General features: G+C 39.9%; 1 protein-coding gene across 1 annotated transcript in view; it reads left to right on the top strand.

Annotated features, from left to right (window-relative positions):
• Positions 1–14,607, top strand: part of BBOX1 (gamma-butyrobetaine hydroxylase 1) — a 71,185-nt gene that overhangs the window by 34,951 nt on the left and 21,627 nt on the right. The window contains exon 4 of the mRNA XM_004708401.4: positions 2,245–2,443. Within this exon, the coding sequence (XP_004708458.1) occupies positions 2,245–2,443 (199 nt within the window). The remainder of the gene's footprint in view (positions 1–2,244; positions 2,444–14,607) is intronic.

The raw sequence follows: 14,607 nt of genomic DNA, 5'->3' as shown, positions 1-14,607 counted from the left end.
TCTTGCATTGTTCCATATTTTGTCCATTCACTCACTCACCATCATAGGGTCTATCTGGATTCATAGTGACCCTATAAGACAGAATAGAGCTGCTCCTATGGGATTCTGCGACTGTACATCTTTACGGGAGTAGAAAGCCTTGTCTTTCTCCCAGAGAGGCTGGTGGTTTCAAACTGCTGACCTTGGGGTGTAACACCCTACACCACCAGAGCTTCTTATTTTGCCCATAGAATACCCCAGAATTGCCACTCCTGGCTTGAATTTCTTATTCAGCTCATTTAGCTTGAGAAATGCTGACTGTGTTTGTATAATTGATTATAAGAGTTTGCTTTGTTCTCTCAAGCCACAACTTGAAATTTTCTGTTCAGCTCTTTTTTTCAACTCTTCAAATAGCTTTAGCGACTCTACATTAAAGAACAAGTTTCTGGGTATCTTCTGACATCTACTTAGTCTTTCTTTCCTGTCTTTTTAGTGACTGTGTTCTTCATGTATAATGTTCTTGATGTCATTCTACAACTTGCCTGGTCTTCCATCCATATTTATTCAATGTGAGTAATCTGCTCTTCAGATAGTCTTTTAATTCAAGTGAGATATACTCAAAGTTGTATTTTGACGCATGTAGACTTGCTTTAACTTTCTTCAGCTTTAACCAGAGCTTGCATATGAGCAATTGATGGTTTGTTCCACAATTAGCCACTGGCTTTATTCTGGTTGGTAATATTGAGCTACTCCGTGGTCTTTTCCTTCAGATGTATGTAATTTGATTCCTGTTCATTCCATCTGGTGAGGTCCATGTCAATAGACAACATTTATTGGCTATGAAGAAGTCATTGGACTTGTAAAATTCTATCACACAATCCCCAGCTTCATTTCTATTACCAAGGTCATATTTTCCCAGCAATTGAACTTTCCTCTTTTCCAACTTCCACATTCCAATTTTCAGTAATTTTTAATGCAAAAAATGCATTGATGGGTTCTACGATATGAAGTATCATATGATATGATGTACATTCTCCAGTTGAAAATATTAGACACAAATAAATAAGAAAACATTAGACATCACTCAAGGTGCTATTGAAATGCTCACTTCTTATCTCACATGTTAATAAGGTTTGACCTTCACAAGTTGATTGACTATAGTTAGTATTTTCTGAATGCAGTAGTTGATGTCTGAGTTTTTTCTGTGGGTAAAATTAGTTTTCATCTGTGATGAGAGACTGTTTTATAAGACAATCATGCTTTTCTTATGCTTTTTCAAGTAAATATTTTTGTGAGCATTTAGTGATGAGAATTCAGAAAACTAAAGGAAGGCATTTGGTTGTCTTTCTTGTGGCACTGTCACTAAGGTTTCTGTGCATCCGCGGGTCATATACTCATGTTCTCTTCTTCATAGCTTGCACTTAGTCACTCTCAAAAATATTCTGGAAGAAGAGACTGTTGTTATCAGGCAAAACAAAATGGGGAATGAGCTTTACCTGCGAGGACAAAGGTTCTCGTTTGTAATGAAAATATGTTGCTCTAATTCACCATTCCAATTTTGTCTTCCTGTTGAAGTTGATCGATATGACTTGGCTCTAGCACATATCATACCTCAAGATTATTTCTAAGAAGTATACAGGCAGCTAGCCCTAAGGATACACAGATCCAGACTCATCCATACACCAAACAACATTCCCTTGGCAAGGGATGCATATTGTGTGTCTATTACATGTCAGAGTACTTCTGCATATTGTAAAGAGTTGAACAAATCTTGATCTCAGAAGGGCTGGAGATTCAAATCCACTATAGGCACTTCAGAGGGACGATTTCCTAATCTACATCTGAAAAACACAGGCATTGGAAACCTAAGGAGCACACTTCTGTTCTAATGCCTACAGGGTCACCGTGAGTTAAAATCAACCCAGCGGCAACAGAGTGTTTTGTTACAGGCCAGCAAGAGTCATGAGGAGGAGGTCTAAGGTTTGACCTTCATAACAATATATGACAAAGACCAAAAAGAAATCAAACTGTTCATCTATAGTTAGTCTCTCCGGATGCAGTAATTAATATCTGGATTATTTTCCTTGGTATGGTTTCAGAGAAAAGAAGTTTGGTGGCTTGGTCTCTTCTAGAGTGTCTAAAATAAAGTAAACCCCATGATAAATGTTTAAAAAATCAATTATACTAGACTAATTCTTATTTGAAGTTGCTGTTGTGCATAAAAACAACATAACCCTATCATGTTTCTACTTTCTTAATTCGCAGAATGTCAGTACTGGGGCTCAGAGTTACAGCTACCTAATTTGGATTTTGAAGATGTTTTAACAAATGATGAACATGCATACAAGTGGCTCTCCACTCTCAAGAAAGTAGGCATAGTGCGACTCACTGGAGCATCTGACAAGCGAGGAGAAATTTTAAAGCTTGGGAAAAGGATCGGTTTCCTCTATCTTACATTCTATGGGTGAGTTGGCAAGTCTTTTCAGTCTACCAGTATGCATAAAGTTTAATTCATTTCCCAGACTGGGAACTCATTGCATTGAATATATGGAAATGTCCTTGTTTTCAGCAGGAAGTCAGACGGGACGACAAATCTAAACATGGCATTGTTGAAGGTATGACTAGAATTTTTAACCAGTCTAAAGTCAAAGATATCAGGCCAAGGACATTAGCCTAGTTCTAAGTGAGATGGAAGGCTGTTTCTCTAATCTTTTTTGTAAGCTTTTTACAAGCTACTCAGCTTTTCAAATGTTAAGACTCATTATAGTTTTACATACCCATAATAATGCAAAATAAAATTGAGTCCTGAGGAATTGAAATCAGTCACCGGGTGTGTTAAAATATAGATAGAAGACTGTGGTGCAGGAAACAAAGCCAGTGCATTTTAGCAAGTAGCAACAAATATCATTGTTTTGTAACTCTACCCCAAGAAGCTGTTCACAGAAGAATACCTTGTGAACAGTAAAATATAAGCAACTAGAAACATTTATGCAAATATGTGGATATAACTGTACTTTTAGTCTTTGGAATGGGCTCTTGTTATTATTCTGGATAATGAATGCAATTACGTTTGGGCTCTTGGTGTAAAAAACATTGAATGTGGGACATTCAAAATCCACAGGTGGCAAACTGGTGTGAAAGCGATTGTATATATTCAGATGTGTTTTGCTTTACCCGTATCATGTTGAGATATTTGAATGGAATTAAAACTCAATTCTTATCGAGGTAATTTCACATTAAAAATCTGGACTTATAACTTTTCTTGAAAAAAAATAAAACCTGGCAACAACTGTGTCTAAATATCTGCGTGACAGCAATCTGCTAGACAGACATTCAGAGACTACACCTTGTAGAGCACACATGCTTGCTTCCCAGTTTGCCAGCTCCTCCCCAGGCCCACCCCAGATCTGTAAGGATCCTATTAGCCTTTGTAGTTTGACATATTTTTCTAGAGAAAACACTTTTCGGGATCATATATGCTCAGCCACTTGCCCTTGGCAATTTCAGCCAGCATATTCATGGGAGGAGGCTCTGCTCTGGAGCCACGCAGTCCCCCCTCTCCCTGTCCACCCCCCTGCAAGAATTGACATTTACCTTTGGCAGATTTGTGTTGTATACAATTTGCATCCTCCTTAAATCTCCAAGGATTTGAGTTGCCTTAGGGATTACAGCAACCAAAAAAGGAAGGAGGAGCCTCAAGTATATTGTTCTAGAAATTATTATCCCCAGTTCACTGGTGAGAAATTAGAACTATAGAGGATTAAACTCGCATCTAAGTTCCACCAGACAGAAATCAATCGGGAGTTTGGTTCATTTATTCATAGACTTCTGACTCTACTTCACTTCCAATAATATGAAGGGGCCAAACAGAGAAAGATGGCTTCGGGGGCACCATGGTGAAACAGAACTCTTCCAAATAGATGACTTTTTTACTTAGCTTTTTATTCACCGACAACAGATTTCATGTCTCTTCCAAACATTTCACAATTTCTTAGTGGTGGCTAAATTTAAGGGTTCTTTGTTAGAATTTCCTAACTACCGCCCACCTAGCACACTCTAGGTCATTATCTTAGTCCTACGTTTTGTCTTGCCTTTACAGGATAATGTCCTAGAAAATGATCTTATAATTGATCACCAATCCAATTTGAAATATATTGGAATCAATTCTAAAGATCTATTTTCTAAACAAACGGGACTTCTGCTATCATACATGTTCTATTTTCCAAGCCTTGCCCATCGACTACCTCTCAAACTTACTGCCATGGATTTGAAGTTGACTCACAGCGACCCTAGGGGGCAAGGTATAACTGCCCCTGTGGATTTCCAAGACTGTAACTCCTTGTGAGAGCAGAAAGCCTGGTCTTTCCCCTCAGAGCGGCTGGTGGTCTCAAGTTGCCATCCTTGCCGATTGCAGCCCAACACGGAACCACTACACCATATTCTACCTAGATAGGCTTAGCCTGTCCTGTTTCACCTTCCTCGGAAGGTTGCAGTTCTCCCCAGGGTCTCTAAACTGCATCATATGGGAAGAATTGCCTTTCTTGCCACTTTATTCTCACTTCCATCATGAATCACTGATTACTAAGATGTTTTGATATTATTTTTGGCACCTTTTAATTCTTCGCTCAAGAGCTTTAAAAGGCTAGTGGTTTTGTTGTTATTGATTTGTTTTTGTTTGTTTACATGCTTGTTTGGGGTTCTTTTCTGGATTGTTTTGTGTTTGATTTGATTGGTTGGTTTTTGCTGCTATTATTAATAGGAAAAGCAAAAGTGAATCTTTTCTCTGGTAGTTCCATCATGTGTTCCTCTCCACAAAAATGTGGAAAGATAGAGCAGAAATTTGTGTAACAAGGTATTTAAAGGAAGAGATGTTTGAAATAGTGGTTCTTAACTTAGCCTGCATATTTGAATCATCATTTTTTAAATACTGTTGTCTGAGTCTCAGCCTCAGCCCCAGACAGATTTTTTTGTTTGTTTTTTAAATAGATCTGTAGCTTGGCAAATGCATCAAAACCTTTCAAAGCTCTGCAGGTGCCAGGTACAGTCAAAGCTAAGAATCACTAATTGAGAGGAAGGAGTACTTTAGAAGTATTTCAAGGGAGGCAAATCTCCGTTGGGATGAAACATAGGTGCTTTATATCCTTTGGACTCTCACAACTACGTACACTCAATGGCATTTATCACATTCCTCCATATGTTGTTGTTATGACTAGGTCTGCAACTTCTTAAAATAAGGTCCTTCTCTCCCATATTTTTGTTTCTCCACTGGTGATGCACTTTATTCTTATATGGTGAAGAGTTGGATGGTGAGTGAATGAATAAAATTCATAATAAAGAAATAAATAACAGAAGGAAAAAAACTCCAAAGATAGGAAAAAGGATAGAAAAAGAAATGTGTAAGTGAGTTAAAGATAATTTTGTCTTGCATGCAAATTTTTCAAGGACCTTGGTGATTGCCCTAGCTTAAATGCCAAAACAATAATTTGGTGTCATTGTAGACATGCTTCTCTTGAAAAACTAGTACCCATCTGGTATTTTTCTTTTCTAGTAGGGCTACTAGTTTGAGGGGTTTAAAATATATGAATCAAAAATAGAAATGAGAATATGTATTTTTGGTTGGGGTTGCCATTTCAATTGTTAAATGTTTAGCAGGAAAAATAAAAACAAGTAGATTCCAGCGTCTTGTACAATCTTGGAATATGTCAAGCAAAAAACACATATCTAATGAATAAACACATGCTCAAATGTTTCTAAAGGACGACAAATCAACAAATAAATAGAATAATTCTTGGAAAATTTACGATTGTAAAATCTATTCAAAACAAAACAGTGGCAGCTTTGAGAACAAAAGCGCATGTCATTTCCCACCTCTGTCCTTTATCAGACAATCCTTATTCTGCCCTCAGCACACATCTATATTTGTTTCCCTGACAACCCCGGGAACTGCTTAGGACTGTATTGCCTTGTTGGCAGTGGGAAGTTTCCCAGGGAGAACATGAAAAAACTGATAAAGGCGAACATTTCATAGAGTTACTTAAATTATTTCTCAACAAGCTGAGAGTGCCGCTGCTCAAGCAGGCCAGGGATATAGATATACATCAACTTTAAATACGCGAATGGATTTTGAGCTCATCGTTCATTGCAAATTCTAATTTAAGAACAATTAGTTCTTAAAATGTGATCCTGCTGAATACTTGCCCTCCTGAAATGATCACTGAAGGTACGCTTGTAAAGTGTTGTGAAGAAATCAGATGGTGTTTGGCTATCAGAAAGAATAGCGTCTTAAAACAAAAATAGCTTGTCTTACAACAAAAAGTCCTCTATTTAAGTGAGAGCTGACCGACATCCACACAGAAGGTGCACATGAGCCCATGTCATCTAAGATTTGTAGATAACAAAATCCAAAATTAGAGGAAGGACTTTTATTAAAGCTCAAATTCTAAATAGCCAGTTGGCAGAAAGTTCTGAATGACAGTGAAAGCCCAAAATCCATGTGTAGAATCCCCACACGGTGTAAGCCTCCATTGAACTCCCTCCGCCTATTGACGAGGCATGTGAGTAGTCTTGCTGGCCAACAGAGCGCATTGCGCAGTGCATTACTGCAGAATTGTTAAGTCAGAGTTTAAGATATCCTAAGTTACTGTCCCTTTGGGCCCATTTTATTCTATTGATAGTAGGCGCCATCAAGTCCGTTCTGACTCCATATTCAACAGAGCGAAAACGACCCAGCCCGAGCCGTCTTCACAACTGTGGTTAAGCTTGAGCCCACTGTCGCAACCACTGTGTCAAGCCGTCTCGTCGAGGGCCTGCCTCCTCTACGTTACCATGCACAATGTCCTCCTCCAGGGCCTGCCTCCTCTACGTTACCATGCACACTGTCCTCCTCCAGGGACGGGCCTCCTCTATGTTACCACAAACAAAGTCCTCTTCCAGGGACCGGACTCCTCTACGTCCTCCTCCAGGGACCGGCCACCTCTACGTTACCACACACACTGTCCTCCTCCAGGGACCGGCCACCTCTACGTTACCACACACAATGTTCTCCTCCAGGGACCGGCCTCCTCTATGTTACCACACACACTGTCCTTCTCCAGGGACCGGCCTCCTCTACGTTACCACAAAGTCCTCTTCCAGGTGCCGGCCTCCTCTACATCATCCTCCAGGGACTGGCCTCCTCTACGTTACCATGCACACTGTCCTCCTCCAGGGACAGGCCTCCTCTACGTTACCATGCACAATGTCCTCCTCCAGGGACTGGTCTCTCCTGACAAGTCCAAATAAGTGAGGTGAAGTCCAGTCATGTCTGACTCTAAGAACATTGTGGCTGGCCTTCTTCCAAGAGAGATTTGTTTGTTCCTTTGGCGGTCCTTATTCCTTTAAACATGCTTTGCCAGCACCATAATTCAAAGACTTTAATTTTTTTCAGTCTTCTTTACTCAATGTACAACTTTCACATACATATGAGGCCATTGAAAACACCCTAGGGCTTGGGTCAGGTGTACCTGAGTCCACAAAGTAACCTCCTTGCTTGTCCAGATTTTAATGAGGTCTTGTACAAGCCCTGGTGGAGTGGTAGCTCCTAAGCTCAGTGGTTGCAGCCATCAGCTCCTCCTCAGGAAAAAGATGAGGCTTTCTACTCCCATAAACAGAGTCAGCCTCGGAAACCCACAGGGGCAGTTCTCCCCTGCCCCATACAGTCTCTAGGAGTCAAAATGGATTTGAATGCAGAGAGAGTCAGTGTCAATCTGATTTACCTAATGCAGTACATCCCTTGATCTCCTGAGTGCTGCTCCCATGAACATTGATTGTGGATCCCAGCAAGACGAGATCCTTGACAATGTCAATCTCTTCTCATTACCTTTTAGTCCAGTTGTGAAGACTTGGGTCTTCCTGACATTGAGTTGTGATCCATAGTGAAGAGTGAAATCCTTGATCTTCATCAGGAAATTCTTCAACCTGTTCACTTTGAGTGAGCCTGCTCACATTTCAAATACCTGTGACATACCATCCAGAATCACACTGGCACACAAACCACCGCGGTATTACAAGCTGACCAGCAAGTAGTGATAATTTGTTCTAGTATCTTTTATTTTCTGCTTTTCGTTTGAATTTTTTCTGTTTTATTTTGTTGGTAGTGGGGTTTTTGTATGGTTTTCTTTATATGAAATTCAGGATAGATAATCCCTAGAGATAATAACTAGATTATTAGCTCCTTGGGGTTAGGACAGGGGAGATTAGGTGTAATGGGGACCTTTAAAAAGTGAGTACCAGATGAATAAAGTGTTCGAAAATCTATGGTGGTGATGATTTCACATTTTTCAATATATTTAAATCATTTGGGGTGGGGGGCAGGAAAGAGTTGATAAAGGGACTTTATCAGCTGTCAATTTTGTCAATATTTATATGACAAAATATGGAGCAATCTATAAAAAAGACCACCTTTTTAGGATTTGGACATCTCATTATGAACAATATTGCTTTCGCAGAATAGAGCCATATGCCTCATGCTACGTCTCTGCTTCCATCCTTGCAGAAAAAGTCAAGAAAGCCTGCTTTCTTGGGAAAGGTGATAGTACTGAAGAAATTATCTGAATTTTACAACCTATTGAACCCTACTTAGAAATAGTCATTGCAACCTACTGCTATTTCCACTGATTTTACCAATTCAGAAGGTTTCCCAAAGTGCGCCCCTCAGAGAAAATCCTACGGAAAGTGCAATGGTTAGCAATCACACAGAAAGTCTCTTAGCCTGAGCTATCGTTGTATAACTCATCTATGCAACTTGAATGCTAGTCTGTGCAAAGCATTATGTTGGATGTTTTGTTCTGAATTAAACTCTAGTTTCTCTGGTAACTACCTTTGGCAATTGTTGTAGATTGATGAATATCAGTGCATGAATTAGCTTCAGCTGAATTCTCTGATCCAAGATAAATTCCCTGAAATCAAGAAATAAACTCTCAAAGAAGCTTGTATTTTTGATATTTGACATTTTTGAAACAAATGAAGGATCATAGCAGAGTCAATACATCCCAACATTAGTGGAAAGGGAGTGCATAGCTAACGGGAGATGATCTCTCAGACTGGTGCAAAACATGGTAGAAATGGGGAGAAATCCAACTAGACAGATGGCCATCAAACCCTCAAAAGCCATTGTGTAGGAATGAATGGCATTTTAAATGTACATATGTAATTTGGATTATGAAGTGCCCTGAATCCCCCTTTTCGTCATCTCCAAATTGATCCAACTCAGACATCTTTTATTTTATGCCATTCTTTCACATTTCTGCCCATCTTGCCAAAAATAACTGGTAAGAGAAGATTCCAACTATAGCCGTTTTTCACTGTTTGTTCAGGACTGCTTCACTCCCTTCCTTCATGCACGCACCTTTTATTCTGCTTAAGAACAGCCTATCTATCCCAAGACGGCCTCAACTTAAGGCTGCCTTTTGACCTGGCTTGACTTTCTCATTTGACTTACTAGCATTTGCTTCTCCAACAACGACACTTGCTGGGGACCCCTTGGTCTGGCAGTCTCTGTAACTCTCGGGAAGAGATCTCTCCTCCAGGCTCTGTCCTGGCTGGTGATGTCCCATAATTCATTCCCAAAGCTAGAATTATGATGAAACAAAATAATTGGTCTAGTTTTGCCTTCTGGGTGGTCCATTGGAAGAGAGATGTGGGCGATATCCTCTGTTTAACAAATTTGTGGCATAATATAGGACAAAATCTATTTTTTGGTTAAAGATTCTGGATTTTGTTACACTGCACACAGTGTGAAAGAAAACAACAACCATGCTCTAAGACACGGATTCTCATTTACTGGGCTGTAGTAATGTGTGATCTTAGGAGACTATAATGTTGATAACACAACATTGAGAAGTTCAGATGTTCATCCCCAAAGAGGCAAATACACTAAGCACTAAAAATATCCTTTCTAATGTGTTGGGCAAATAAACCAATTGGCTAGGTCAGTATATTTATATAAGTTCATTAATGTGTGTGTTTCATCTTTGTTTGTGTGTTGAAGAGATTCCGTGTCATCTTTAAAAGAAAGTTCTTCCCATTTATATTGTGTCTTCCCTAGTTGGCTTGCTTATAATTCTACTAGTCAGAATCACTCTTGAAACAAAAATATGCACACTCCATTGCCCTTGCCACTATCATATCGAGCTCTTTGCAGAAAGAAATGGTGGCCTAGTCAGCATTGTACCTTTAAGAACACTCAGAACCTGACACACAGTTCAAATTTTTGGTGGAAGGGCATACACAGCAAAATACCAAAGACTTTTTAAAAACATGCCTGTCATTATCAACATTATTTGGTTTAAAAATAACCTCACAGGGAACTTGTTCACCAAAGAGTCACTCAATTCCAACCTTAGCTAATAAGCCTACCCCCTTTCTGGAAAAGCTTGCCTTTGATCCCCTTTAAGAACATGCGGTTAGGTAAGCACTGGACTGGCAACTGCAAGGTCAGGGTTTGAAACCCATCAGCCTCTCCTATGGAGACAAAGGTGACTATCTGCTCCCACAAAGATTTACAGCCTCAGAAACTTGATATAAGGCTGCAATGAGATGAAACCAACCCAGTAGCAATGGGTTTTGTTCTGGTTGGCAAGAATGTTCCCTTTGCTGGGACAAGCAAGTTGTATAAGTATTTATGAAGAATTATGCTAACAAAATGATTGTTGTTGGTTGCCTTCAGTCAGCTTTGACTCATGACAACCTGATATACAGCGGAGTAAAATGTTATGCAGTCGTGCGGCATCAAATGCACCACTGTGCCCACCTATCTTCGTGATGTGCCTTCCCACGAAGCAGCTCATGCTCCAGCACTCTATTGGACATTATCAGTTGTAATTCATAGAGTTTCAATTGGTTAATGTTTAGAAGTAGATTTCCAGGTTTTTCTTCCTAACCTGTCTTAGTCTGGAAGTTCTACTGAAATCTATTCACCATGAGTACTCCTGCTGGCATTTGAAAGACATGCGGCATATTGAAATTCCAGTGGTATCACATTCAGTGGCATAACAGCATCTAAGCAGCCACAATACCACAAACCAACAGATGAGTGTTAGGTTGATAAGAATAATGGTGTAATTTTTTTTTTAAGTTTTTTAGGAACTGTATACAAATAGGTGATAGATAGATATAGATGATAGAGATAGAGATAGAATTGGATAGATGGCAAAAAGAAAATAAACATGTATTTTCCAACTCCAAATTCACTCCATCGAGTGAATTCTGACCCTATTGGTAGTCAAATTGTATCCAGTGGGACATACATGGAGGCTGTATGATTGCTAAACAAAACTAACCAGGTCACAAGTTGTCATGGAAAAGCAAAAATCAATGCTCTGGAAGACTTCTGTTCTACGAGTTTTGAAAAGAATTAAAAACCACCCCCCGAGAGCACCTGCATCTGGTTTGGGCCCAAAGAGTTGTCGACAAGTTCAACAGGGACCCAGGGTTGAATCATGGCTTCACTGCTGACTACTTGTAGATGAGAAACTGATCCAAGCATTTCATATTGCTATTTCCTAATCTCTTTCAGTCACCTCTCCTGTCTTCTTCTTCTGACCAAACCACAGCCATCCAGTCAGTTCTGATTCATAACAACCCTATGGTACAGAGTACAACTGCCCCATGTTTCCAAGGCCATAAATCTTCTCTAGGGCAGATGTCTTTCTGCTAGGGAGCAGCTGGTGGGACCAAACTGCCAAACATTCAGTCAGCAGCTGAGCTCTCTCACCAGTGCTTCATACCTGTCATGCCATTTGAGGACCTGGGATAAATGCTTGCTAGAAAAATGTGAAACGCTACCATGACTGCCTACTTTGGCATCAGCATTAAGTGCCTTGCATAAAAGCTTCGTCTGATGAAAAAAAAAAAGTCCAACAGAAAATGTTTCTAGTGGGCTGATTGTCAAACACACCAGCAGCCAGACCAGTTAAAAATGAACATTATTGAAATGGCCCCTGGGGAGTGCGTCTCTGAAATCTTTCCAGCATCCTCTGGATTTCTCCTGGCATTTCTCAAAGTTGTCTCGGAGCCAGGCGAGCAGCATTTCACACATTAGCTCTATTAGAGATTGAGGGTGTATGAGTAAAAAATATTATTCCTTGGCAAGTGGCCACTTAGAGATTGCTCCTACCACTAGCAAAGCTTCCAGCGCTGACTTTAAAGGGGTGCATTTACTTGATATACAAGTTGGGGGAACATTTGTGAAATGTGGTGAAGACTGGAGGAGGAAAATAAAAAGCAAGTTTACCTGTTTTCTTGAAGTTTCCAGTCAAAAAGTCAACTAAGAAACTATCTAAACTTTCTAAAGGAAAGGTGGTCTCTGGTTGTCCCAACATAAAAGCTATTCAGATTTAGGATGAAATAAAGGGGAAAAACAGTTTGAGTTCTAAATCTAATTATGTTTTCATCCTACATAGGTAATTCCTAAGGAGTTAGTTTAGATAAAGTACTGACTTTATCTAAAGTATTTAGATAAAGTACTGACTTTATCTAAAGTATTTATCTATAGTATTTGAGTCTATAAAAATAAACTTTATAATATGTATTCTTGTGAGTATTGGGATATCCTATGTCAATTTTAAAAAGAAAGGAAACAATGTTCTTTTGGTTATTGTGAAATCCAACGTGTGTGATCAGCCAAGAGTCAGTCTCTGGGGGTCCCTTTGTAATATCAAGTTTTAGAGTAATTAATGCTGCTGCCAGCAAAACCACTCGCGTGTGATGTCATCTCATGAATGAAAGGAAAAATAATGTCTGCCTCTCGGGCTCCTCTAGAAATCACTAGAGGGGATTTAAGATGCACTAGTACAGGCATTGCTTCTTCATGAGCGCTCTCATTTTCCTTTGATGCTCTGTGCAGCCAGAACAAAATCCCACAGAGTGGATTCTGACTCCTAGCTACCCTATGAGGGCAGTGTCCCAGAGAGGGCAACTCCACGGGAGCCTGCAGGGAGACCCCTGGGTCTGAGCTACAGACCTTACACTTAGCAGGCCTATGCTTATCCCACATTGGGACTCCCCACGGCCAGAACAAAGAGCTATCATTACTGAAAAGGAGGGGAATGGTTTTCAATTTATATGCTAAATATAGAACTGTTTACTTTTGTGTTATTATCAAAAAATCCTGACAATACTGATAAGTATCAGGGCTCCACTTTACAGGTTAAACAAAAACCAAAACCCAGGCAGCTAATTCAAGCTGCAGACCCAGATTTACAGTCTGACATCTCGCCTGTACGTTTGTTATCTAACATCTCCATTGTTATCATAATTGTTGTCTGGCAAATGCCGCATCCATTGAGATTTGCATCTCAGTTTCCAGGAAAACAGAAACTTGTCAAAGAAGTCACACTGACAGCACTAAAATATTCATTCTCTTCCTCCCTTCTTAACGCCAATTGTCCCACTGGTTTCTGCTAAGAGAAATTTAGACTTGACACAAGGGCAGATAACACAAATGAGATAGAATGTTTTATTTCAACCATTTAAAATTTGCAAAGCATAAACCAGTATCAATGTGTTGTGCTGATGAAATCAATTAAGCACAATTTGACACATCACTCAAAATGACTGCTATCTATTAATGCAAGGGACTGTTAACTGCCAGGTCAGCGGTTGGCCTCCCCTCACCCCAAAGGCTTTCTGCTCCCACAAAGATTCACAGCCTCAAACACCATTTATTAACTGGTTATGAATCAAACTGATGGATGGCATGACTGAGACTGTTATTTTTTAAAGTGCTCTTGGCATATATTTCACAAAGCATACAATTTAATTCTCCAGTCACATTCAGAAAAATTATGCACTCATGGCCACAATAAATTTCAGAACACTTTCTTCTTGTACTCATTGTTGTTAGCACCCCCTGCCCCGCCAAACTTCCCTTACTATTCCCCTAGGTAATTACTAATCTAGTTACTGTCTATAGATTTACCTATTCTGCATTTCATATACAGAAATCATACAAAACACAAACAGCAAACAAACAAAACAAAACAATGGCTGAGAAAACCCCTAATGCATGATTATAGGCCAAATGTCCTTTAACTACCCACCCCCCAAATCCCAGGACCATTACGTCAATTCTGATTCATAACACTCTTAGAGGACAGAGTAGTGCAGCTTCCTAAGGCTTTCCAAGCTGTAACTCACTCTTGACAGAAGAGAATGGCCATCTCTTCCTCCTGCCGGTTGGTTTGAACCACTGATCTTTTGGTTCACAGGTGAGCATTTTGATCACCATGCCACGAGGGCACCTCCTTCCACCACCACCCAAGTATACTTGTATATACAATGAACTGTGACACAGCCACTGAGAGAACTGAGGTCTTGATGCATGTTCCAATATAAATGGAGCTTGATTACATTATGTTGAAATAAACCGTCACAAAAAGACAACTACTGTCTCACTTCACATATAAACACATAAGAAAAGGCAAATAAAGAGGGACTAGAATTTATGAGTGGTGGCCAGGGTAAGGAGAGGCGCCGTCATGGCCTAGTTGGTTATGCTTGGAGCTGCCAACTGCAAAGTCCTCAATTGAAACTGACCAGTCTCGTTCCGGGGGGACATGGGAGAGGGGGACGAGGGGGGAAGGGAAGAGG

This window comes from Echinops telfairi, unplaced genomic scaffold (assembly GCF_000313985.2).
Source record: "Echinops telfairi isolate 266 unplaced genomic scaffold, ASM31398v2 ScPeMD7_60;HRSCAF=208, whole genome shotgun sequence".
Classification (NCBI taxonomy): Eukaryota; Metazoa; Chordata; class Mammalia; order Afrosoricida; family Tenrecidae; genus Echinops; species Echinops telfairi.
The sequence above is the reverse complement of the archived record's forward strand: the minus strand, read 5'-3'. Positions and strand labels throughout refer to the sequence as shown.